A 27037-nucleotide genomic window follows, 5' to 3' on the forward strand; every position below is an offset into this window, starting at 1 on the left:
CCACTGAAAGCCAATTCGTATGCATACTTCCATATTGGAGTTAAGAGTAACCTAGAAATTGAAATTTATTCAAACATTTATTTTAATAGTGCCTTTTGGAAAATGTTTATTTCCCTTAAAAATGAAACAGAACAAACATGAATATTACAACACTTTCCCCTAGATATCTCCACAACAAGACTGTTTCTAACGCATGATGACAAATGGTGTAACCAACCATAAAGCTGGTCCTTTACAACCGTGAAGAACCATTCTCCAAACACCCAACGCACCTCACAGAGTGTACAATTTAAAAACTGACACTTTAGCAAAATGTTGAGTTAAATAGATTAAAATTTAGAAAAGAATTTGATTCAAACACCTATAAATGAGGCAGTTTTTAAAACTAGACCTTTACAGTAGTACTGCAGCATCCATGGTATGTCATTCACCCTTAGGAATGGTAGACATTATTACTTCTCTAAACATAGCACTAGCCCATGAAACAACAAAACTAAACAGTTGGAATAAAGACTGCATCTTAACTTACTATAAGGTATCAACTTATGAAGGAGTTAGTTTCTTTGCACTCATATATAACTCCATTTTGAGTTTTAAATAAATGCTAACAGTACCCACTGAAAAGATTTCAGACACAAGAATGCAAATTGTACAAATTCAAGCTCATAATTTTCAAATTCTCCCAAATAAAATACCAGATGCAGAATCTATGATCTTGCATGCTATTTAGTTGATTTTCTTCACTTTCAAAATTTTGTAAGAATTTTTATTTTTTAGACTACTACACATTCAAAGAACATCTTTATAGTTACAGGTTGTCACTAATCTTTTTCTATAAAAATAGAGTTGCTTAAAAATTTATACCAATTTGTTTTAATTTTCTACAAATATTTTAATAGTTGTTAAATTCAGAATGTCTAACAGAATCATTTAAATTAATCCAGGTGTCAAAATACTTAATATGTAAAATGTCTAGCAAAAGTTTGTCATTTAATAAATGACAAATTCATCACTGAATAAATGATATGTTATGTCTTTAACTCCTTGTATCTTAGGTAGGTGGATAGAATCACAGAACAGTGAAATATAGCTCCTATAAAGATCTGACTTAAAGTAGTATGGCAGTTTGTAGTGTCTTTTCCATTTCATGCATGTTGTATGAGGAAATATGTAGCTTCTACTTTTGGATATTGAATGTGGATGTTGAATTAGCTGTCATGCAGTCAGCATAAAATAAGAATTGCTGACTAAGGGATTAATGAACTTTAGTTCAAAGCATTGATATTTTAAACACTTGTTTTGTGAACAGCTATACTAATGAAAATGCTGTCAATGAAAGTAAAAATAAAGTTTTAAGCATGAAATAGCAACTACAAAAACTGAAACTGCTATATGGAAACTCACTGATTACTGAGTTTTATATTACAATACATTGCAATATATTGCTTTATATTGTCTTCACTTTGATGGTGGGTTTAAAATCTGTGTTCAGAAACTATAGAAATATCCCAAGAGTCAAAAATATTTATTTCAAGTTTTGTTTTTCTTTAAAGTAATTTCCAAGATAGTTTTCTAATATAAATGTTTTCCTTTTAAAAATCCAGTTTTCTTGCAAAAGAGCAAGAAAAAAACCAAGATAAAACATGTGCTTTCCTACCCCCTCTCAACAACCAATATGCACTTAAGTGCCTATGATGTCAAAGGCATTAAATTTGGTAACAAATTATCAATGTAATATTAGCTTTAAAAACAAATACCTATACTTTACATTACTTTAATTAAGTCTTTCAAAAATAAGTGTACCTACTATAAGCCAATCAATTTGATTTTCTCACTGAGTTATTGACTGAGATTTCAATTACCTTCTGTAAATGTTCTAAAACTTATCAGGCTCTCTCTGCATTAGACAGCCAGATCAAATCAAACCAAATCAAAGTCTGATCTAGCCAGCCAGCCTCCCTTCACCATCATAAGATGCACAAAGAAAGTGAATCATTCTCCTACCAACTGAGAAACTGAGTGGATTAGATCTTTTGGTTTGGGTTCAGTTAAACTCAAGCAGCCGTCACTGGTTAAATTTCTTTCTTTCTTAGGTAAGAACAATCATTAAAATCAAGAACTTGAGAAAAATAAATAAAGGCAGTAATAGCTAATTATATAATTCTATATTGGGGTTGTAGGAACCAAAGAAAAAGCAAACATATACTTACACATACACAAAAAAACCCAAAACCAAAAAAACCGGAGTCACCAGCCATAAATTTATCATCACGTGAGACAAGGATATTAATAATCGGAATACTTGGATTAAATTATCTATTTTTATTTCCTGTCCTTCAGGAAAGACAGAAATTCAAAGCACTCAAAATGTTGGTTAAGCAAGCATAGGTGTAAACTGTGAGTAAAATGTGAATACTGATTTTTTGGAGTTTTGGTCTCATTAAGAAGAGGCCTACGTCATTATTAGGAGCATGACAAATATATACTGCATAACACTTTGGTACCGATGATGTTGGGTTCTGAACTTAGGGGAGGTTTTACAAATGGAAATAATATATTTTTCATGGAAAAAGTGCAACGGAAACAGAGACAGCAGTGTTAAAGCTTTTTTCTTAATGATCCCTCCTATTAGCCTAAAAATGACCTATTAGTCATCTATAACATGCTTTTAGAAAGAGGAATTAATCTCTTAAGGAGCTCTGTAAGACCTGTCTTAAGCCTTACTACAAATAAAAAAGCAGTACTTTGATAAAATGTTAAAAATAGAAATAATAAAGTGATGTCTGAAAAATCTAAAAATTGAAGTATTTTCCATGACTGAATTAAATATTCCCAAAGTAAGCAAAGTACTTCATCATTCATAAATGATAGCATATCTAAACAAAAAATACATCATTTCTGATAGCCTAAGAAAAGAACATTTCAATGGTTTAGAAATTAAACCCTAAACGGGTATTGACAGCCACAGTAAGAAACGAGTGCAGGACAACAAAGTGTTGAGAGCTATTTACAAATTTAAAAGCAGTTCCCATTCTTTCAGCAAAATTGGTGACATAAAACCAAGTGCACCCAATTAGCATAGTCATCTTTTCACAGAGAAAAATACCAATGCAGGTTAACAGATTTCTGAAAAGATTCACCAGTATATTTATAATTTTTTATTTAAACCTTTAAGATTTTATCCATGCTTATAATGCAGAAGAAAATCAGAAAAGAAATCTTGGAACAAAAACTAAGTTTTAGTTTCTCTTTTCTAAAGGTTAAAAAAAAGAAAGCACGGAAACCCTCGATACCAAATATAATTAATAAGAAGTACAAGAACATGCCAAGAATTCATCCTATCAGTAGATATAACGTGGACAGTATGGAAGTATGCTTATCAGTTGCCCACCTTTAGTCAAGTTTTCCATTCTGAAGACTACTTTTGGCTTTCTCTTGTCTGAGGAGAGAGATGACTTTGATGCAACCCTTTGTAATTTTGATCATCCACATGACATTCATCCCATCCAAAATAGCACAAGTAAAGATCCAGGAAAATTGGATTAAAAATCCAAGCCTGATGTAGGCTTCTGTTCCGAACACGGAATAAATGTAACCATAAAAAGGAGGTATCGAGACAATCCGTACGATGAAGAACACCGCGGTCATGAGTACTCCATTGATGACGTTAGCCTTGGAAAACTTAGGATACTTCAGAGCTTCAAAGAACCACCTGGAAAAAATTTTTAAAAGCATCACATTTACTCTGCATCTCCAAAGATTAACCATTTTAAATGTTTTTAGTTTTTAAAATTCAGTGAACATCCTCCTAAGATTTATATAGAGAGGCAAAGGGCCTGGAACAGCCAACACAATACTGAAAAGGAAGAAAGTTGGCAGACTCATACTACCCACTTTCAAGACTGACTTACTATATAAAGCTACAGTACTCAAGACAGCACAGCATTGGTGAAAGAACAAATGATCAACAGTGTTAGCCCAGAAATAGATCCATACAAATATACTCAACTGATTTTTGACTACAGTGTAAAGGTAATTCAATGGAAAAGGAATAGCTTTCCTAACAAACAGCTGGAACAATTGGATATTCATATGCAGAAAAATGAACCTAGGCAGAGCACATTTTACACAAAAATTAACTCAAAATAAGCCACAGCCTTAAACATAAAATGAAAAACTCTGAAACTTCTAGAAGAAAACATAGGAAAAAATCTGCATGATCTTGAGTTTGGTGATCGTACTTTAGATATAACACCAAAAGTACAACTATAGAAAAAAAATAGTTACCAAAAATATTGTTACTAAAATTAAAAACTTGCTCTATGAAAGGCACTGGTAAAACAATAAAAAAAAAAAAAAAAAAAACAGAAGAAAAAGACATCCATGCACTGGGAGAAAATATTTACAAAATACATACAGAATAAAGTACTTATATCCAAAATATAAAAAGAAGTCTTAAAACTCAATAATAAGGCAACAACCCAATTAAAACATGGGCAAAATACCTTAAACACCTCATCAAAGAAGATATACAAAGGAAAATAAGAATATGATAAGACGTTCAACATCATTGTCATTAGAAAACTGTAAATTAAAACAATGAGATACTACTACATATCTATAAAAATGATTAAAATCCAAAATTCTGGCAATATCAATTGCTGGCAAGGATATGGAGCAACAGAAACTCTAAAGCCCTGCTGGTGAGAATAAAATGGTAAAGCCACTTTGGAAAACAGTATGGCAGTTATAACACTAAACATATTCATAGCACACAATCCAGCAATCACTCTCCTAGGTATCTTTCCAACTGATTTTAAAATTTGTGTCCACACAAAAAATCGCATGCAAATGTTTACACCAGGTTTATCTATAATCGCAAAAAACTGGAAGCAAGCAAGCAACCAAGATGTTATTCAATGGGTGAATGGAGGGGGCGCCTGGGTGGCTCAGTTGGTTAACCGTCTGCCTTCGGCTCAGGTCATGAGCTCAGGTTCCTGGGATCAAACCGCATGTTGGGTTCTCTGCTCATCTGGGAGTCTGCCTCTCCCTCTCACTCTTCCTCTGTGCTCTCCCCCATCTCTCTCAAATAAACAAAATCTTTAAAAAAAATAGCTGAATGGATAAGCAAATTGTGGTATATCCACACAATGGAATTCCATTCAGCAATAAAAAGGACAAACTATCAATTTACATAACCACATGGATGAATCTTAAATGCGTATTATTAAATGAAAGAAACCAGTCTGAAAATGCTACCCACATTATGATTCCATTTATATAACATTCCAGAAAAAGCAAAACTATAAAGACAGGTCAGTAGTTGCCAGAGGTTCAGAGAGAGAGGAAGAGGGTAGAGTAAGTGAAGCAAAGCATAGGAGGTATTTTAGGGTGGTGAAACAATTCTGTATAATATTGTAGTGGTGAGTATATGATGTTATGCATTTGTCAAAATCCACAGAACAGCATGAAGAGTGTGTACAAATTTTAAAATGTCAGTTAGGAGATTGGGGGTGCCAGGATGGAATCTAGACTGTGACAAAAGAATCTAACTGCTTTACAAATACATATATAACCTCACTGTAGGAAGTGGAGTAAAAACAGGTGATCTAAGTAACGCTGAAAATGTATGGTAGCTGTTAAGACTAAAGACAAAAGAAAACTGTACACAGGCACTGTACTCTAGTTGATAAAGTTGTGTGTCATGGAAGAACAGGATAACAATTCTGAAACCATTATGCATATATATATATATATATATATATATATATATATATATATATACACACACACACACATATATATTGGGATTTAACAAATAAGTACATCTGTTTGATGGTGAAGTGGGGACCAGGTGTCTCACTGTTGGAGTGGAAAGTTACAGACAAGTGAATGGAAGAGGCTAGACTGATCCATATTATACTGGATTAGAGTTGAAAACATCAGTATGAACTCATTTAGCTTAATACAGATATAAATATAGATGCAGCAGAAATAATTATAGTTAGCTATGTACCCTATGTATACACAGGTTAATATACTTCCAAGTGGTCACCTGGGAGAGCAGAGTAACAATGATGCCCCAGTAGTGGTGAGCAAACCCAGGGCCTAGATCTTGGTCTCTAATACCATTCTCCAATAAAAGGAACCAGGGCTCCTTGAGACATGGCTGATTCTAGGGCTGGAACAGAGAATATACAATATGAATCTAGCATATTTTTCACTGCCAGAAAGTAAGGAAGTACTTAAAAAACAAAATGATGAGGTAGTATCAAAGGGACACAGAAAACAACTGAAAGAGCTCAATGGCTAAAGTACCGTTTTGAACAAATAATAAATAAATAATGTGGTACTGGATTTAAAACACCTGAAGTATAAAATAAATATCCATGAATCCATAGTAATATAAATGAATGAAGGAATGAGTGATTAGAAAAGATAAATATCCTATGCAGAATAATTACAAATAATTTCTGTAGATACTGCACTCTCAACAAGATAAGGCGTAACTTCCCGCTCCTCAAGAGGGGAGCTATTCACAGTGACTTCCTTCTAGAGTTCAGGATAGAAGGCAGGTGGCATAGGAAGAGTAACTTTAAAACTGAGAAATCTGACAAACCCTACCTACTTCAGCCAGGTGAATAGGAAAACATCAACAGTGATAAGTCATGTTTATAGCAGGGAGGCCTGATATGTTGTCATGAGAATGGCACTTTACTTCCGTAGTCTTCCTCCCAAAACCCCATAACCCGAGTCTAATCATGAGAAAAACATCAGACAAACCCAAAGTGAGAAATACTCCACAAAACACCTGACCAGTACCCAAAAACACCTCAAAAACAATGAAAGTCTGAGAGACTGTCACAACCAAGAGGAGTCTAAGGAGATACAACTAAATGTAATGTGGTATCCTGGATGGGGTCCTGAGATGGAAAAAGGACATTAGGTAAAAACTAAGGAAATCTGAATACAGTACAGACTTGGTTAATAATAATGTATCAATATTTGTTCATGAATTGTGACAAATTTACCCTACTAATGTAAGATATTAATAGGGGAAACTGGGTGTGGGGTGTATAGGAAGCTTCTGTATCATCCTTGCAACTTTTCTATAAGTCTAAAATTATTCTCAAAGTTTATTTTTAAAAATTCAGTATTTTCTCGTTCTTTCTGCTCCTTAAAAAAGATCTTGTTGAATTTTACCTCATTGTTTAGAGATTAAATGGTAAATGTAATAAAATATATCCATGTATCTTAATATTTAATTTGACCAAATTAGTTATGACTAAGCTAGAAACTGCTTAACCTCAGTAACTAAAACTGAACAGTTAGGAAAACCTTAAAATAGTTTACGAAGAGAGATCAAAAGATCAAGTAGGAGTAAGTGGTAGGATAAGAGGTGTATTACAATTTATAAGTATTATGTAGTGTGAAAAGAGAAAAGCCCAATTATTCAAGTCAATTAAAAGAGAAACTATTTAGGCAGCATTGGTCAAATTAATAAAATATCACAAACAGGAAAAGTGTCACTGAGGCAGGAAAGTCAAAATCCTTTGTTCTAATCCAGATCTCCTATCCTCCATTCTTCTCCACTCCAAAGACTTCCCTTGTTAACCTCAGCCGTTCATTTCTTAGACTATATGGTGGCCTTGAGATTAACAGAAATGCTATCCCTCAAATGACCAATCCCTTTCTCATCACAACTCTTAGCACCCCATATTTCACTTTACCCAGTTCCACCTAGACGCATTCTTCAACCGCCCAACTCTCAAATCCCTATCAGCCTCTAGACCTTGATTACTTCCTTTCCCACCTCCCTGAATTCAGTTAACTTCAGAACACATATCCGCACCCTCAAGGTCTCTTGCCACTTCACCCAACCCACCCGCCCCACCTGCCTCCAACCTCTTATCCCACCAGCTTTTCCAGGCATGTAGTAGACACTGCAGGTGCGTGCTGTACTCTGCAACCAGGATGCCTGGGTTCAGAGCCTGCTTCTCTCACTGTTATTGACTTCTACATCTCAGTTTTATCTCTACAAAACTGGGGACGATGATAGGAACTCCCTTCTGCTATGAAGCTGCTATGACACATAGTAAGAAACTCCCCACTTTACTATTCAATAAATAATTATTAGTCACCAATTCTGAGATTAAGATAAATGGCAGGCACAACTGTAATTTAAAGAGAGCTGGACTTCAGTTGAATTCTCAAATTTCCTTCACGGTCTTAATCACTTAACTCCACACTCCATAAAATTGCTTCCAACCTCTGTCTCACCATTCAAGTTACTTCCATTCCTCATTCTTTTCTATTTCTCAGCCCCTTCAGAGGAACTAGCCTCTTCTAACTACTGAGATAGTAGAGTCCATCAACCATGAATTCCTCAAACTCTGATCTCAAGGTCTCAAAACTTCTTTTCAGGCACCTTTACCTTTATACTCAGATAAAGAGGTTTCTCTTGCTCTCTCCAAGGCTGACTGCTTCCCTGCCCTTGCTCAGGACCCCACTCCACCTTCCAGGACTTTATCCCCTTCCCCTGGCTCCATCCAGATGGATTCTTTCGTCTCTCACCAACCTACTCAATTCTTCCTAATCCAAAAATCTCTCCTCTGCTTGTCTTCCCTATCACACTTTTTGAAAGAGAAGTCAACAGTATATTCACGGACATTCTTGCTATACTTCACAACCCAGCACAATATGATTACATTCCCCTACAAAAGAAACTGGTCACCAGTGGCTTCCCCATACCTAAGACAGTGGGTTTGTCTTAGCCTTCATTGTAAGTGGCCTTTCTATAGCATACAACATTGCCAACCATCATACTTCCATCTCTCCTGACCTCCATGATACTATTTTCCTCTTGGTTCCTTAACTACACTTTCTCAGTCTCTACTTCCTCTGCCTGTCTCTTAAATATTTGTGCCTCCCAAGCACCATTCCCTTCTATATGTGCTACCAAGGCCATTTCATCCACTCTCAAGGGCTCAACACCCTAACACAAATCTCTAATTTCAAGTCCTCTCTCAAGGTCTACTTGTAGTTCCAGATTTTTAATTTATTGTTGAACATTTTCACCTCATTTATTCTTACCTCACAAATTCTCAAATATGCCCCAAACTCAACATTCCTAAAACCAATACCCTACTCCTTGCCTAACCACCCCTCCTACCACAGAAAACTGCCTGTTTCTCTTCTGATCCTCCCAATCATTTGTGGGTTTTTTGATAGATGGAAACATTTTTATTTTCATGAATAAACTCCATTTTCATATAAAAATTAAGGAATTTGCACAAGCAAACTTTCACAGTAACACTAAGCCATAGAAAATTGGTTTGTGTAATTAAATGGTTATATTTCAGGGAGCTGGATAAGACAAAAGAGCCCAAAGGCCATCTTTTCAATACAGTTTGTATGTTATTGTGTCATGAGCATCCCAATGTTTGCTTTTTCTTTGCTCAAATTCAGGTCTTTCTGTGGAAAATGTGTGTGTGTCTGTGTGTGTGTGTGTGTGTGTTCTCTGTAGATTTATTTTTAAAACTGAAGTATAACTGACATACCATGGTATATTAGTTGCAAGCGTACAACACAGTGGTTCCACGTTTGTACACATAGGGAACCGATCACCACAATAAGTCTAGTTAATGTCTATCATCATACAAAGTTGATACAACATTATTGATTGTATTCCCCATGCTGTACCTTACATCCCCACTCATTTTATAACTGGAAATTTATACCTACCAATCCTTCCAATCTTTATCAGTGGCATCACCCATCACTTAGTTACCCAAATCAGAAACTTGCAGTCATCCTAGACTATTCCTATAGTCTGTAACCAACCCCTATCCATTTCATTTCCTAAAATTCTCCCTTATCCTTCCCTGATTCATTCCATTCCCACTGCTGCCGTTACAGTTTTTGGTTCTCAGTATCTCTTACATCTATGATTACAATGACCCAACTGGTCTCCCTTGACTCAACCTTTCTAGACTTTCCTCTTCCACAAGTCCTAGACTGTATTTAGTCCAGAATACTTATACTTTCTGTTCTCCAAGTACTTCATGCACTTTCCAAATTTTTGGTTGTGTAGGAAGGTGATTATCTACAAATCCAGACTTAAAGAACTTGTCCTTTGGCTTCACTATGCAATCACCATATTTATCTTCTGCCAATTTTTTCATGTTACCAGTGCCTGGTCTTTAAGCCAGACTTGTTCATTCATTCATTCATTTATAATTTTTTAGACAGAGAGAGAGAGCGTGCTCACGTGTGAGCAAACAGGGGAGGGGCAGAAAGAGGGAGAGAGAGAATCTCAAGCAGGCTCCATGCCCAGCATGGAGCCTCACTCAGGGCTTGATCTCATGACCCTGAGATCATGACCTGGGCCGAAATCAAGAGTTGGACACTTAACCAACTGCCTTAACCAGGCACCCCAAGCCAGTCTCTTTTAAAAGAAAGAGCTCATATATTAATTTAAGGTGAAATAATATTTACATAGTTGCTCTTATCTTCCTCTCTCACACCAGAGGGGCCACTTATTTTGATGGAATCTACTTCCTACCGAATTCAAACACTTTCATACCAACAAATAAAGGCTAATGGTTTTTGAATATATGTATTCAAGCTGAGAGGGAAAGGGGCAGGAGGAAGAAGGAAGACATGCATGTGGAAAGAAAGGACAGAGGGAAAACTCTTTTACCCACCATCTACAGTTATTATTAAGTCAAGGTATACAAGAAAAGATAGCAAATTGTATGTGTTTATAATCCTCAGCCAATCCCATAGAGAACAATCTGTCTTTGGTCATTTAGCACTTCTTTCTCCCACTGCCCTTCCAAACAAATTTGAACCTTTCAATTACATCCTGGGAATTAACTATGCAGAATGTGGTACTAACTACAAATGGTATAAAAACAAGGTACTATTTGGTATAATTCACATCTGGAAAAGGCAGAAGGGGCTCCTTGCAGGTAGAGAAAGAAAGAAAAAAGTGAGAAACGAGGATGGAAGCAAAAAAATCAATCCCTACACAGCACCTCCAGTGAGTTTTTGGAGTTTGGAGTTGAGGGTCGGAAGTTTGAATGAGCCCTGGGAAAGCTGCAGGGCCCAGGAGGAGATATTGTGAGTTCAAGAGGAGCGAAGAGAATTTTAAGAAGTGTTGCTGTGAGTAACAAACTGGATCTTTGTTGACATCCTTGGAAAAACTCCAATAAGGTTTTGGATGGCTGTACTGATTCTGGGACGCTACACAGAGACTGGGCAGTGAGCTGACCCTAGTTGTATCTTGGTTGCAAATGTCATCCTTTCAGGCATGTAAACATTGGAATTTAATAAATATTAACTCTGAAATTTTACGGGTTCAGAAACTTAAATTTAGAAAAGTTGCCTTCTGCCCCAATGTTATTTTGACTCCCCTTCTTCTTCTAAACTACTCCTTGATTATCTAGTCTTCCTTATCTTATGCTTCCATTCTAGACACTCAACTTTATAGTTTAAATGCCATCTTTTCTCATGGCTTCAAATGTCACCTCTATCTGATCATTCCAAAATTCCTCTCTGTACCTCTTACTACCTTTCCACTCAGATGCTCTGTCTGTCCTCTTACCTAACATCTCCAAACCAAACCCACCACTTACCCTCCAGGCTTCCTCTTGCCTCCTCATCTCTTTTCATGGGCCCATTCCTCAAAGGTACAGCAGAGAAGTTATCCTACACTCATCCCTTTTCTCGATCTCTAATTTCTCATCCATTGCCAATTTCACTTTTTCTTCCCTGAAATCTCTATTTTGTCATCTTTTCTCTATCCCCACATCCTAATTTGGACTCCTATTTATTTTCTGGACTAATGAAATTACACCATTCATGCACATAACTAAGAGCTGTCTGCTAACCTTCTAACCCAATCTTTTGCCTCCAGTCTTCCAATCTATCCTACAAACTAACCAAAAACTACAATTACTCAGTGCTATTTTCAGAATGACTTCCTCCATAGACTATATTCTCATTGACCACCAGGTCAAGTTCAGTCAGCTCTCTCTGACACTCAACACCCTCTGTGTCTATCCACCCTCCTCCCAGACATATTCTTTGATCCTACAAGTTTGGGTTTGCCTTTCATACGGCATGTTTATTCCACTTTTTAAAAACTTATGTTAATTCCTTCCTCCTTGAATGGAGGGCCTCCCCTCACCATCCATTTCTAAAAACATCCTAAAACATTTTAAGAGTATGTCCTGCCGGTCTTAAAATGTGGTGCATGCACTCCTGAGATTTTTTTGGAGGGTGTACAAGAGAAAACTATTTTTATAATAATATTAAAATATTATCCACTTTGCTCCTTGTGCTGACTTCTACAATGATGGTGCAAAGCCACTGGTAGATAAAACTACTGGCATCTTAGCACAAATCACAGCAATGGCACAAAATGGTACTAGTGGACATTGTATTCTTTACTGCCACACACTTGCAATTAAAAACTAAACAGGGAGTAAAAAAAAAAAAAAAAAAAGTTACAGAAGGGGGAAAAACTGGTTTCACTTAAGAATGTCCCTGATGAAGACTGGTCGTTTCATTGCATCATGACCTTTGAGTACATCTTTTTAATATTCTGTGTGATAAAATGAGAAGTATACATAACACACTTCTGCTTCGAAGTACAACAGCTGTCTGAAGGAAAAAAACCCTTGAATGATGATTTGAATTATGAGCTAAACTACATGCCTTTTCCATGGAACACCATTTTTGCTTGAAAAAAACTGAAAAACTATGTTATTTAGACTTGGGTATTTGGCAGGCATTTTCTCAAAAATGAAAAGTGAGTTTGTCACATCGAGAAAAGAAGCTTGTCAGTATCTGTTGCCAATAACAAAATTTGAACTTTCAAATGAAAATCAGAATTTTGGAAAAATTTTATCTGGAAAAAGACTTTGATAGCCTCCCAATGCTTAGAGACTTTTTAAATAAGATCAGTGGTGATATTAACTAATGTGAGGTTTTTTAATATTACTAATAAATGTACCAACACTTGGAAGGCCCACATAACTCAGTGGACCAAATAACCCAATGACCAAGGCATGATGTTACACAATTATGCATGGGCAAAAGATTCAAAGCACAGAGAGACCAATGAATTTGAATGTAACTATGTATGGAAAGTTTGCTGGTATAATTTCAGATTCTACATTTAACTAACCTTTAAGAAACTACTTCTTGGTATATTTTGGTGTAATGTTAAAGAAGAATATCCTTGAATACTTGAAAAGGGCTACTCAAATACTTATCTCTTCCTACTACATTATTAACTCTGAGAGGCCGGGGTTTTTTTTCATATGCTTCAACCAAAACAACATTTCACAACAGACTGAAAACAGAGGCAGCCTTGAGAATCCAGATAAATACCACCATGCTAGACATTAGGAAGATTTGCAAAAATGTACATCCATGACACTGTTCCCACTAAAATTTTTTCATTTTGGCAACGTAGTAATTTTTCACAAAAAAATACACATTATGTTAATATAAAATATTATTGTTACTATTAAATGAACTAATAAATATTTTTAATGTTGCAGTTTTAATTTCCAATCTGGCAAATATCAATAGATACAAGCCCACAGGAAATAAAAGTTCATTCAAGTCCTCAATAATTTATGAGATCAACAAGTCTGAAAACAGCTGTTTTATACCACTAATACCAGCACTTTTTTCTTGCCCCTTTTCATATAGCAACTTGTTTTACTAGTTCATTATTTTATATTTTTAAGTCCTACTTTTTCAAACATAGACGTGACACCAGATAGCATACTAGAAGGTCCCGGAGGGCAGGGACTGGGACATTTAAGTACTGAGGAGGTATTTAGGAAATACTGATTTAACATATTAAGGAGCATATGTACGGAGTTCTTACAAACTATTTAATTTTAATAGCAATGCATAAATATGCCCTCATGGCAATTAAAGGCATTTAGGCAAGAAAGAAGTTACCACCATTATAAAAAGAAACCCGATACATGGGTATAACTCAGCAGCAGCAATGTAATTAAAGCCCAGGTGTCTAAGCTTTATTTCAGTCTTCTTTTCCTCTGTAACCCACCACATGCATCCCATGTGCCTTCTTAAATTACACAAAGCTTTAAAATAGAGAAAACATAAAAATATCACAACAATAAAGAAAACAATTAACCAATAGAAAACTCTAACTGAGCTGAAGTAGCTGCACTCGATTTTGTTATGATCTCCTTGTTGTTGCATTATACCATTTCTTGTTCACATTCCAACCATACTTCTCCTTTTCCTAATTTACTAAAGACTCAAGGCTTTTAGATACAGGTATAGAATTAAACTATTTCTAACTTTACGAGTTCTCAAAGAGTTTCCAACAAAAACAAACTGAAGTTCCTTTAAGCATCAGAGTTAATTTTCTCCTGCTTCAAAATATCATATTTTGAATCATATTTAAGAGATGGACATTGCTAGAGCTTAACTGATCACCTCTTGGGGGTCATTTTTTCAAAAAGTAATTAAATGGGTACTATGTGCCAGACAGTGAGTGCTGGACCATGCAAAGTTTAACAAAATTTTGCCCCTGATCTAATGAAACACAGAGATGAGTAAGAAACAGAAAATGAGAGAGAGAGAGAATGTTATCATAAAATACACTAATCATAATGGTGCAACTGTACGTCACTATTATGGAAGCACAGGTGAGGGACACCCAACCGGACCTGAGAAAGGTGGGGTTTAGTGATGGAAATAATCCTTAGGCTGAGTCCTGAAGGAGAAGTAAGGAACCAGGAGACCTTTCCAGCACATGGACAAGCTGGAATGAGAGGAGATTTCTGAGGGGGAAAAATGTGGCAGAAAGAATAACAGATGTAACAGAAAATGTTCTGTATCCCATTAAAGAGTCCATGTTTTATCCTGTAAGCAGCCAGAGTCACTGAGGGGATTCAACCAGGGGGGCTGCATGTTCATTGTTGTGTGTTAGAGAGATCATCATAGAAGAGAATAATATAGAAGCGAAATAAAAGGGGAACAGGAGTGCAGACAGGTAGACAGTCCATCTAGAGCAGGAATCAGCAAACTTCTTCCACAAAGAGCCAGAGAGCAGACATAAGGTAAGAGGCTTTGGAAACTGTACAGTCTCTGTCCCAACAAATGGACTCCACTGTTGTAGTGTAACAGCAGTCATGTGAACAAAGGAGCATAGATGTGCCCTAATAAAACTTTATTTCCAAAAAACAGCAGTGGGTTTGGCCCTCGAGCCTTAGTTTGCCAACCTCCAGTCTAGAACAGCACTGTCCAAAAAAATTTTCTGCAATAATGAAAATGTTCTATAGATGTGCTACCCAATTCAGTAGACTCCAGCCACGTGGGGCTGTCCAGCACTTGAAATGTTACAAGTTAGATGGAGGAACTGAATTTTTAATTTAATTTAATCTAATTTAAATGTAAATAATTACATGTGGCTTGTGGTTACCCTATTGGGCAGGACAGGGTTAGAAGCTGATACAGGAGCCTAAACAAGAGATGATGGGGCAATGAGAGTAGAGATGGAGAGTCAGTGGCCAAGGCAAGAAGTATTTAGGAGGTTATCTGGTAGGACCTAATGATGGACCAAATGTAGGTGAGGGAGAAAGAGTCAAAGATGATTCCCACATGTCAAGCAGGAGTGACTGAGAGAATGGCTGGGCCACAGGCTGAACAAGAGAATACAAAAGACTATGGAGGGAAATATGCTGCATTCTATTTTAGACATGTTGAATTTGTTGTGCCACCTGGGAGGAGAAAACACTTGACTATCATACAAAGAAGTAGGTAGCATTAAATCTGCTCTTTCTAAAGACAAAACAACTGTAGCACAGGGATGTTAAATAACAGCCCAGGTCAGGGCAAGTTAAGTGGCAAGGCTGAATTACAACTTGAGTTTATCTGGTTTTAAAATTCGTGCATAGTCCATCACACAAAAATGAGCAAGTAGGTAGTAGCTGACACCTTGAAAGGAGAACTCACCCCAGGGAGAAGCATGGAGATCAGTGGGCCCAGAAGAGAGCCTCAGGGAACACCAGCATTTATGGAACCGTGTCTTACCAAGGAGGCTGAAAGAGTTATGGTCAGAGACATGCAAGGACTGCATGAGTGCGGTGTCATGAAAGCAAAGGGAGTTGGGCCATACAAGGAGGTGACCAACAGCCTCCAGTCCACAGAGAGACACAATGAGAGAGGCACCAAAGGGAGTTTGCTGGATTTTGCAACTGGAAGTCACTGGTGACTCCAATGAAACAGTTCCAGCAACAAAAGAGGAAGCCTAATTTTAGTGAGTTAAAGAGCAAAAAAAGATACAATAAAGTAGAGAAAGCAAGTATAAACGGTGCGCTTCCAGTGTTCCCCGGGTTTTTGCGTGTTGAATATGTACGACATTTATTTTTTTTTTTAAGATTTTATTTATTTATTCATGAGAGACACAGAGAGAGAGGCAGAGGCATAGGGAGAAGCAGGCTCCCCGCCGAGCAGGGAGCCTGATGTGGGACTCGATCCCAGGACCCTGGGATCATGACCTGAGCCGAAGGCAGACGCTTAACTGACTGAGCCACCCAGGCGCCCCAGAATATGTACGACATTTAGCACTTCCTGAACATATACCGAATGGCAAGCACCATGCCAGGTGCTTTATATATGTAATCTCATTGAATATGCACAACAAACAGTGAAGCATCGTCATCATCATCCCTGTTTTATAGGTAAGAAACCAGGCTTAGAGACATTAAATAATCTTCCACTCATATACAAGGCTAAGTGGGAGAGCTTGGATTTGAATGCAGGTCGTTTGACTTCAAAGTACATGCTCTTTGCTCTATACTTTCACATTATCAGAGTCTTTGAAGATTGCAGAATTACTATTTTAAAATTTTAAGTGGCCAAGCCCAAGAAACAGATTATCTTCTTGAAGAAATAAGATTACACCATCTGAAATATGGGCAAACAAAATAAGACAGTGAATAAGCAAAGCTTGGGAAAGAAAAGCTTCAGCAGCAGACCTGTAATCTAGTCTCTCCTGTTTTGGGGGTGGAAGGACCACTCTTCCCCTGCCCCCACCGCCTTTGGCAAAAAAAAAAAAAAAAAAAAAATTAGGTTAGGGGCACCTGGGTGGCTCAGTCAGTCAAGTGTCTGCCTTCGGCTCAGGTCATGATCCCGGGGTCCTGGGATTGAGCCCCGCGGCAGGCTCCCTGCTCAGCGGGGAATCTGCTTCTCCCTCTGACCCTCCCCCCACTTCTTGCTCTCTCTTTCACTCTCTTTCTCTCAAATAAATAAATAAACTTTTTTTTTTTTTTTTAAAGATCAGGCTAATTGCTTGGTGAACATACTAATGACAGATGTCCTGATAAACAGACTAATGGTATTTGTTGCAGGAGAGTCTCATCCATGGAATGCTTTTAGGATATACCTAGTCTAGGATTGCTTATGGCAAACAAACCTAGAATGTATGGATTTATGGGGTCTGACCCCATGGGGAATGTTACATAAGCTATGTAACTATCTGAGTATCAAATGGAGACGTTCCATAATCAAGACAGCTCCTTCTATGTCTGCAATAGGAACTACGCATACTGCTTATAGCCCTCATAGATAACCTTATTCCAGAGTCTGCCCAATGCAAAAAGGACCCAGGGAGCCATTCTGATGGTCCTGAAAATCTCCCTGCTTTGCCAGTGCCTCGTGATTACCTGGATCCTTGGCTTAATACAGGGTACACTCTCTAACCCACGCGAGTCTGATCTGACAGTCCCAATTCTCTAGGTTATCTCTATACTAAGTCACAAAAGGGCTACATGCAATCATGGGAGCCTCCCCTGGCTTTGGGACTCGGACCGAAAATTTTAAAGATAGGCAAATTTTTCAAAGATGGAAGGGAAATTAAGGATGTGAATAAGGGAAGAAACTTGAGAACCACTCACAGGTGCATGAGACAGTAAGGGTTCAAAATTGACTCTAATGAACAGTAAGAAATAAGGCTGGAAACATATGAAGCACATTACAGTGAACCTCAAAGTTAGAGAAGAGTCTAAACAGGATGCAGTTTCTGGAAGAAAATAAACAAGGTCCAGAAAATGGATCACAGGGAGGATTATGTTGGCAGCACTGTGAAGAAAGGACTGAAGAGAGGGTGAATCTGGAAGGAGGGAAGTCAGTCGGAAGGCCACGGCAGTGGACTGAAGATACTGAAGGCCCTAACTGAAGATACTGAAGGCCCTAACTGAACTGTGGAGATCCTGAAGGCCCTCACCTAGGACCATGGATATGGAGTGAAAGGAACAGCTAACGTTACACAGGAAAGATCTTCAAAAGATATCAGCAGACCCAATTAAATGACAAGGTAAGGGTCATACAGCACCACAGTAAATCCACTGGCAAATATGAGCATCTACCTCCCTCCATGAGGTGGAGCTTAATTTCCTTTCTCCTTCACCCCCTTGAGGGTGGGCTATCCTTTGTATCTTGCTTTTAAATAGAGTAAGGAAAAGAAAAAACTTCACAGTGGAGAAACCTGGCAAACACCACCTTGACCGTGTGATGCCAAGTTCACATCCCCAGTGATGTGGACATCATGTACTTCCTAACATGTTGTGATGAGAAGGGCACTTTGCCTCCATGGGATTCCTTCCAAAACCCCATCACCTCCACCTAGTCTTAAGAAAAACAGACAAATCCAGACTGGGGGACAGTTTACAGAATAACTGGACAGTACTCTTAACACTGTCAAAGTCAGGAAAAACAGGAAAAGACTCAGAAACTGTTACAGACCCACAGGAGATTGGGAAGACACAAAACTAAAGCAATGTCGCAGTCTGGACTGAGTCCTAGAACAAAAAGAAAACACTAAGGGAAAAACTGATGCAATTCCACAAAGTCTGGAGTTCACTTAACAGTGATGTATAAATGCTGGTTTCTTAAGTTTCAACAAATGGTCCATGGTAATGTAACATATCGGCAACAGGGCAAACCAGGTGGAGGAGGATCCTGGCTATCCTATGCTATCTTGGCAACTTTTCTGTAAATCTAAAATTAGAAGACAATTTTTTTTTAAATGAGGGATGAAGATGTAATGTCGCTATCAGATTTTGGGAACAGGAATAAGCTGGTGTCAAGAATGTGAACTGGACCCAAGATGAACCAAAGTATAATAAAGCATCGCCATCCTTCAAAGAGAGCTCTGTTCAAAAGCTGGGACCACCACTTTTTACCTAGGGGATCCCGGGTAAGTTTCTCTCACCTTTCCAAGGCTTGGTTTCCTCATTTGCACAGATAATAATTCATACCACATATTCTCATTTTTATTTAGTAGGTTTAGGATCTTGGGAAAAATCTCCCCAAACTAAAAGGAAACAACACAAGTTTAAAATAATGAGATCAGTCACCTACCGCTGATTCACAAAAGGGCTGGAAAGTTCTGCAAGCAGACGAAAATTCCCAATGTATGCCAGGACTCCATCCCCCTGGATGATAAACATAAAACACAATGTCAGGGAGGACACGCTTATCAACATTTCCAAATATTAAAGGCACATTCAATAACTTCTCAGCATAAAATAACAATTGATATCAAAACAGACCAAGTCTCCTAGCTGATTTTCTTCATGAGAATTTAGAAATGTCACTAGAATTCTACAATATTTTTAAAAGACAGCATATTGTACACTTATAGTCACCTATAAAAACAAATTTTTAAGCAGTTGTCCCATGTTGAACTAATGAATTCGGCAAACAGCCATTGGTAACCGCATTCTCAAATTACTGTAGAAATAATTATCAAAGTAGTGTGAATTTCAGAAGCTGAGAAATTTTATAGCAATTAAATACCTGATAGAAACTCATTTTTATGTCCATTAATAAAAATCTCAGAAGTGTACTTAACATCCTAAAACAATGCGTAAGCCTGTGAGCAGATGCGTATTTGCCAAATGTAACAACACATGCTAAAACTTATGTATTACATTTGACCTGAAAAATATATTTGTCAATCAGAAGATCCTACAGCTAAAACACACACTCCCAGGACCTCTCTGAATTTAGAAACATGATGCCTAGTACATTGTATGAATTTAATAATAAGAAAAGTAGAGCAGAGTTAATAAACTCTGAAGAACAAAGAAGTATACATTAGAAAGAATAACGAAAGTATACATTCCAAAAATATCATGTAATTTAAAAAGAAATAGTCCTGCCTCCCCCCAAAACGTTATACATGGAATGTCAGAAACCCTATTCCTACAAGCTATACCATGCTGCCTTCCAAATGGGAACAATATAAAGCAATAAAAAAAAATGAACTTTTTATTGAAGATTTTCAGTTCTTCTCCATGGAAATTATTTTAGGGATTAAAAATTCAGAGCTGGTTACACAAATTAGCTTCTCCAAGACTAATCTAGAACTTTTTATAATCTCAAACTCACTGGCCTTAGTGAAACTGAAATGTGTGATGAGGAGGAATGGAAGGAAGAGGGACAAAGGGCAAACACACTGGGTAAGGTAGTATTGTGCACAGGGGATGATCAACTTTAAAGTCAGCCGAGACACAGCCACACCACTCCAAAAACACGTGACAACATAGGAGACATAATTACTCACATGTGTTATTACTTTAACAGAGAACTATGAAGAATCGATGTTTATCTGAAATTATATACTGTTCTGTACTATTTACTTTTCTGTTACAGTAAGAGCTTTTATTTAAACAAACAGTAAGATTAGTTAATAGTGGTAATTAGTAGTAATTAAGAATAGGACAATTTAACAAATAAAATGTGTGAAAACTTATTTTATTTATTTATTTATTTATTTATTTATTTATTTATTTAGAGAGGGGGCAAAGGGAAAGTTGGAAGGGGAGGAGCAGAGGGAGAGAGAGAATCTTAAGCAGGCTCCACACCCAATGCAGAGCCAAGCGAATTACAATCTCAACCACCCGAGATCATGACCTGAGCCGAGATCAAGAGTCAGATGCTTAACCAACTGAGCCACCCAGGTGCCCCAATATTTTTATGTTCTTCTCTGCCCTTTTATTTAACTATTTTTCTGGATATTTAAATTTAGTGGGCTATATTATTGTATATTTTAAGAAACATACATCTGAGACTTTGTAAAAGGGGAATGTAAATACAATGGGACTAAACAGTTGTTATCCATATTTAATAAAAAAGTCACATCTTCTTATCCATGATACAGTAGTGTATTTTTACTCTTCCAATACTACTTCTCTGAACTGCCTGTAGCCTTTAGGTGAGGTATATATTATGTTTTTGCCTTTTTTTTTTTTCCAGGAATGAACTACAGTCCAACATAAAATTCACTTTGACTTAAAGCTCTGCTCTCAGAAGTCCCTCTTACTGGTATCAGTCCAACAGGATGACCTCAACCTAAATATTTTAAGAAAGGTGTGAGCTTAAAATACTTAAGATTTTATTTACTAGCGACAGCAGGCTTTTTAGAGTTACAGGAATTAAGTTCCCAGCTTTCTTGGGAGCTCTGAACCTACTGGCTTGTTCTGCTAGATCAGGTATTTGTCTCCAAGGTCCTTTGCATGTATAAATTCATCATATAGACTACCCATTTGTAAAACATCCATCCTTTTTCAACACTCCAAAGCATACTGGATGGAGTGAACGGTTCTAGTAAAGAAAATCAGGTTCAATGTAGCTACTCTTTTCTGGTAACATTTCTGAGTTCAGAAGCAGTCTTATTTCCCCAAAATGAGTCATTATTCCATTGTATGAGTGTTCGTCACAACCTGCACACCACATTAGGCAACTAAGGTTCGGACTGTTCATCCTTTTCTGGCTGCTTTATCAGGTTCCTTAGCACTCCACCAGACACTAGAGAAACGGTACATAAACACCTGTTTATTTAATGCAATACTTTTTTGCCTTCTCATCCTCTATTTCCAAATTACAGAAGGACACTCTCCTTGCCACACTCTAAACATGTGATTTTGCAGGTGGCCAACATCTGCTAGCAACAATTGTAGCTATGTTGCAGGCACACGTCTATGGAGGTCATCTCCTTCCACTTCCATAAAGTCAAAACTCTCACTGGTCTTGCAGGTTTTGAGGAAGCTAAAGGTGAGAAAGTACTTTCATTACGAAAGCCTCAACATCAGAGGTAAGCAAATCACACCCCTTTTTAGCACTATACTATGCAAGGTGTGGAAGACGTTTCTCAAGGTAGTATCTTTTCATTTTCTTTGGTAAGAATTTTATAGACTGAATGGAACTTGCCAAGTTTACATTTGCACTGTCTGCCAAATATGCAGACTGAGCAAAATCTAATTCATATATGAACAATACATCAACAATTTTTGTTTTAGTGGTTTCTTTATAATCTTTATAGGAATCAAAAATTCAACTTGAAACTCCATTTTTCAAATCAAAGTACCTAAGAGCTAGGGAAACATCCTTGTGTTGCTGTGATTCCATGCAACACTTGATAGAGTGAAAAAAGTATGATTGTTGGTAAGATCCAACAGAATCAGCTCTCTATGTGTAAGAAGCCAACACATCTGTTATCAAAATTTACATTTTTCACCAACAGGATGTTTTAGTTGCAACCTCTGAATCAGGAAATGTAACTTTCGTCAGTTTCACAGAATGATCAAGGGAAAAAATAAAATGTGTATATCCATGTGATAGGTCTATGTTAATTCAGTGCCTACTATTTTCAGCTGAGCGACAATGTCTTTTTGGAAGATGAAAAAAGTACAGATGGATTAGATGCACCTGCCTGTCTCATTCCAGACTTGTGAGACTCAAGTCTCTGCAGTCTTTTACATCCCCATCTCTAGCAGGCCCGTATTAGTTTGCTAGAGCTGCCATAACAAAGTACCACAGGCTGGGTGCCTTAAACAACAGAAAGTTACTGTCTTACAGTTCTGGAGGCTAGAAGTCCGAGATCAAGGTGTTGGAAGGCCCATGCTCCTTCTGAAGGTTCTAGGGAAGGATCTGCTCCAGGCCTCTCTCCTAGCTTCTTGCAGTTCCGTGGCTTCTGGCAGCCCAACTCCAATCTTCACGTGACAGTTTCCCTGTGTGCATATCTGTGTCCAAATTTCCCCTTTTTATAAGGATTCCAGTCATATTGGATTAAGGACCCATCCTACTCAACTATGACCTAATTTTCACTTAACTAATTACATCTTTATTGACTCTATTTCCAAATAAAGTCACAGTCAGAGGTAATAGGACTTAGAACCTCTGCAAATCAATTTGGGGGCAGGATATAATTCAATCCATAACAATGTCCAATCCCAAATTCTTTTCTGCATATTGCGCAGTATGGTCTGTTTTGGTTATCTAATTCCCTAATACATGTGTCTTTCTACCCATCTATAATAACATATTATTATATATGTAATAATATATATTATACATATTTCCATATATAATAACTATAACCTTCTTTACTGGTAACGATGGAGCATTCTGGTGTTGGTATCATAACTATTCTCATTCTCATTATCTGAACTTCCAATGTACAAAGATGACTGTTAATGCTTTGATTACAACATACTTCAGTTGCATCATTCAACGTCATGTGATAATGAATGATCCATTATTTCTGTGATTTGCAAATCATGGCTGCCATGATTTTTTTACATCACAGGAAAAGATTTCACAGGATGCGAGATTTTCAGTGGTAAAATGGTAAAACCCAGACGGATTTGGGCAGGCCACTCCCATCTTTGTTTTATTATGATTTTTATTATAATGAATTTCAAATGGCAGGTGAACTTTTTCATTTTAATACATAATCAAAATCACATTCCCAGCGATGAGAAAGAGGAATGAAAAAAAGAGTAAACCTCTCTAACTCATCTAGCACAAAGAAGCACTTTCAAGATAATAGGAAACAAACTGTCTTTCATATTCCAAGTTCCTGGATGTTTCATGGACTTATTTTTTAGTTTTGATGATATGTTTGAAGTTTAGGTGTTTCCAAAGGAAGTGGTTGAAATTTCAGTTAAGAAAAGGTCAGAAAAATAAGTAATTGTGTTTAGTTGGAGATCATCCCAGGAAAATTAAAAAGCTGAAATGTCCTGCTTTTCTCTTACCATAGTTAAATTCTGCAGTGAGTAGAGCAAGGGAGAAGAGATTTGAAAATAGTGTACAGGTAGAACAGGACTCTTGGAGAGGCAAAAAATGCAAGGAAAATAGTTACTTTAGTGAGATTCTTACCTGAGGCAGACATACAAAAATCTTAGAAGTATTTTTTATTAGGACAATCCTCTATTATAATGAATTCATGTATGTAATAAACATTTACTCTTACTTGTAAACATAAATTCTCTCATTTATGACATTGCCTTCCCTCCTCAGTTAAAGACAGTTCTTCCAATCTATTTTTTCTAACAATCTTCTTTTGTTTAGTTGTTTTAAATCTATGGCATTCTAGGTAACTATATCCTATGTTTAGAGGGTATGCCAGACCAAACTGCTATAAAGTATGAATTAATACATTCCAAAGGTCAGCCAAAGTCTTGCTAAATTACTTACTGTACCTTTCAAATAAATCATTTTTCCAAAGATGAGATCCAATACTGAAATTTTTTTAAGTTTTTGTGATTTCTAAAATATTTTCAAGAGGACACACCAAAGTCATGCAAAATATTGAAATAATATCATAGCAATAGTTTTACTCTCAAACTTCAAGAAACAATTTTAAATATTTCTCTCTAGTGAACTTTAAAAATACAAAAAAATATGAAATATACTAAGGTCTTGTTTTTTTTGTTTTTTGTTTTTTAAGATTTTATTTATTTATTTGACAGAGAGAGAGCACAGGTAGGCAGAGTAGCAGGCAGAGTGGCAGGCAGAGGGAGAGGGAGAAGCAGGCTCTCCATTGAGCAGGGAGCCAGATGTGGGGCTCGATCCCAGGACCCCAGGATCATGACCTGAGCCGAAGGCAGCAGCTTAACCCACTGAGCCACCCAGGTGCCCCAATATACTAAGGCTTTTTGAGAGTTTAGAAAAGTATTTCTTCTAACTCCTTTCAAATTGGTATAAAATTAAAAGTAACTATTAACCAAAGTATCAAGTTAATAGCAGATAAAATGTGACTTTATAATAGTCTTTAAATATTAAAAGTTACTAGTAAAAATTATAAATTTGATATGTTGCTTTCATCTAAATTTAGCCAAAATGCAGTATCACCACACTTTGAAAAGACTTTCTCTTGAGTTTATAAAAAATTGGGCACAGCATCCTGGCTCTTCTTCTAATTTCTTTAACCTCTTTCCAAAGAAAATGGCTAGTTCTCTCATTTCTAACCCAGTGGTTCTCAAAGTGTGGTCCCCAGACTAGCAGCATCAGCATCACCTGGAAATTCGCTAGATATGCATATCTCGGGCCCCATCACAGACCTACTGAATCAGAACCCCTGAGGGTCAGATGAGCAATTGAGTTTTAACAGGCCTTCTGAGTGATTCCAATATTCACTAAAGTTAGAGAAACACTGTCCTAGCTTACAAATGATCTATGAATCTCTAAGCCCTTGGGAAAACGACCTCCCTACTTCTCTGAAACTGTAATTAGGGAAGATTTACAAAGCCCCCCATCAGATCCCACAGCATTATGAAGGCAGACCAGCTACATCCCTCTAGAAGTATTTTCCGGACTCCTTAATCCCCAGCGGGGTCAAGTGTCTCAAGAGATCTCTCTGCTTGTCAGGATGCTTACCCCTGCAAATATCTATATTCCTTGTGTCTCTTTTACAGTTCTATCCATAAAGCCTAGTGCAGTGCCTGGCCCATATTTCCTGAGCTGAACCTCACCTGCTCCTCAGTGTGAAGCAAGCAGAATCACCTCCAAAACCAAAATCCTAAGAGTCCCTACAAACCTATTTCTGAGTGGGTGAGCACTCTGATGAGAATATTAGTATTCCATTCTAAAAGAAAAGGAGAAAAATACCCAGATTTTAATTTTGTAAAGAGATCAGTAGAGAAGAATTAGAGGTCATCATAAATGTGTTATGATAAAAAAGTCTGATATTTAATTTCTAAAACTTGATACATTTAGATTAGTGAAGCAAGACAGAAAAAAAGTGGGTAGACAAGTAAAAGATATGGGGAATATCACCTCACACCCATCAGATTGGCTAGTATCAAAGTCAAAAAAAGGAAGTGTTTGCAAGGGTATGGAGAAAAGGGAACCCTCATGCACTCTTGGTGGGAATTCAAACTGATGCAGCCACTGTGGAAAACAATATGGAGGTTCCTCAAAAAATTAAATTCCACTTCTTGGTATTTACCTGAAAACAAAACAAAACAAAAAAACAAAAAAAAAACAAGAACACCAATTCGGAGAGAATCTTTCACTCCTATGTCCATTGTAGCATTATTTAGAACAGCCAAGATATGGAAGCAACCTAAGTGCCCATCAACAGATGAATGGCTAAAGAAGATGTGGTGTATATATACACAATGGAATATTATTCAGCCATAAAAAAATGAAATCTTGCCATATGTGAGAACATGGACAGACTGGACCTCTAGAGTTTTATGGTAAGTTAAATAAGTCAGAGAAAGACGAATACCATATGATTTCACTTATATGTGGAATCTCAAAAAACAAAACAAATGAACAAGCAAAACAGAACAGAAACAGACCCACAGATACAAAGAACAAACTAAACTCATGGTTGCCAGAGGAAAGGGGTATTGGTGAGGGACAGGGAGGGTGGCAAAACGGGTGAAGGGAGTTAAGAGGTACAAACTTTCAGTTATAAAATAAATAAGTCATAAAGATGTAACGTACAGCAAGGGGAGTAGAGTCAATTATATTGTAATAACTTTATACGGTGACGGATGGTATTAGACTTAACATGGAGATCATTTGGTAATATACAAAAATATAAAATCATGATGATATAAGCCTGAAACTAGTAAGATACTGTATGTCAACTATATTTTAATTAAAAATAAAAAGAGGTAGGAGAATTTGATCTAGCTATGGATCAGAAGGAAAGCAGATTATCAATGAGCATGCCAGC

The 27037-nt window shown here is 37.0% G+C and overlaps 1 protein-coding gene across 8 annotated transcripts in view; it reads right to left on the bottom strand.

Annotated features, from left to right (window-relative positions):
• Positions 1–3143: 3143 nt before the first annotated feature.
• The window catches only part of TLCD4 (TLC domain containing 4), a 98013-nt gene continuing 74119 nt past the window's right edge, over positions 3144–27037 (bottom strand). For all 8 annotated transcript variants that reach the window (XM_028102040.2, XM_028102036.2, XM_028102035.2 and 5 more), the window contains 2 exons: positions 19423–19496; positions 3144–3712 (listed from right to left, as the gene is read on the bottom strand). In XM_028102040.2, coding sequence (XP_027957841.1) covers positions 3394–3712; positions 19423–19496 — 393 coding nt within the window. In that variant the 3' untranslated portion in view covers positions 3144–3393. The remainder of the gene's footprint in view (positions 3713–19422; positions 19497–27037) is intronic.

The sequence above is a fragment of the Eumetopias jubatus genome, unplaced genomic scaffold (genome assembly GCF_037043125.1).
Source record: "Eumetopias jubatus isolate StellerSeaLion01/CBP00866 unplaced genomic scaffold, mEumJub1_p1.0 scaffold_4, whole genome shotgun sequence".
Lineage (NCBI taxonomy): Eukaryota > Metazoa > Chordata > Mammalia > Carnivora > Otariidae > Eumetopias > Eumetopias jubatus.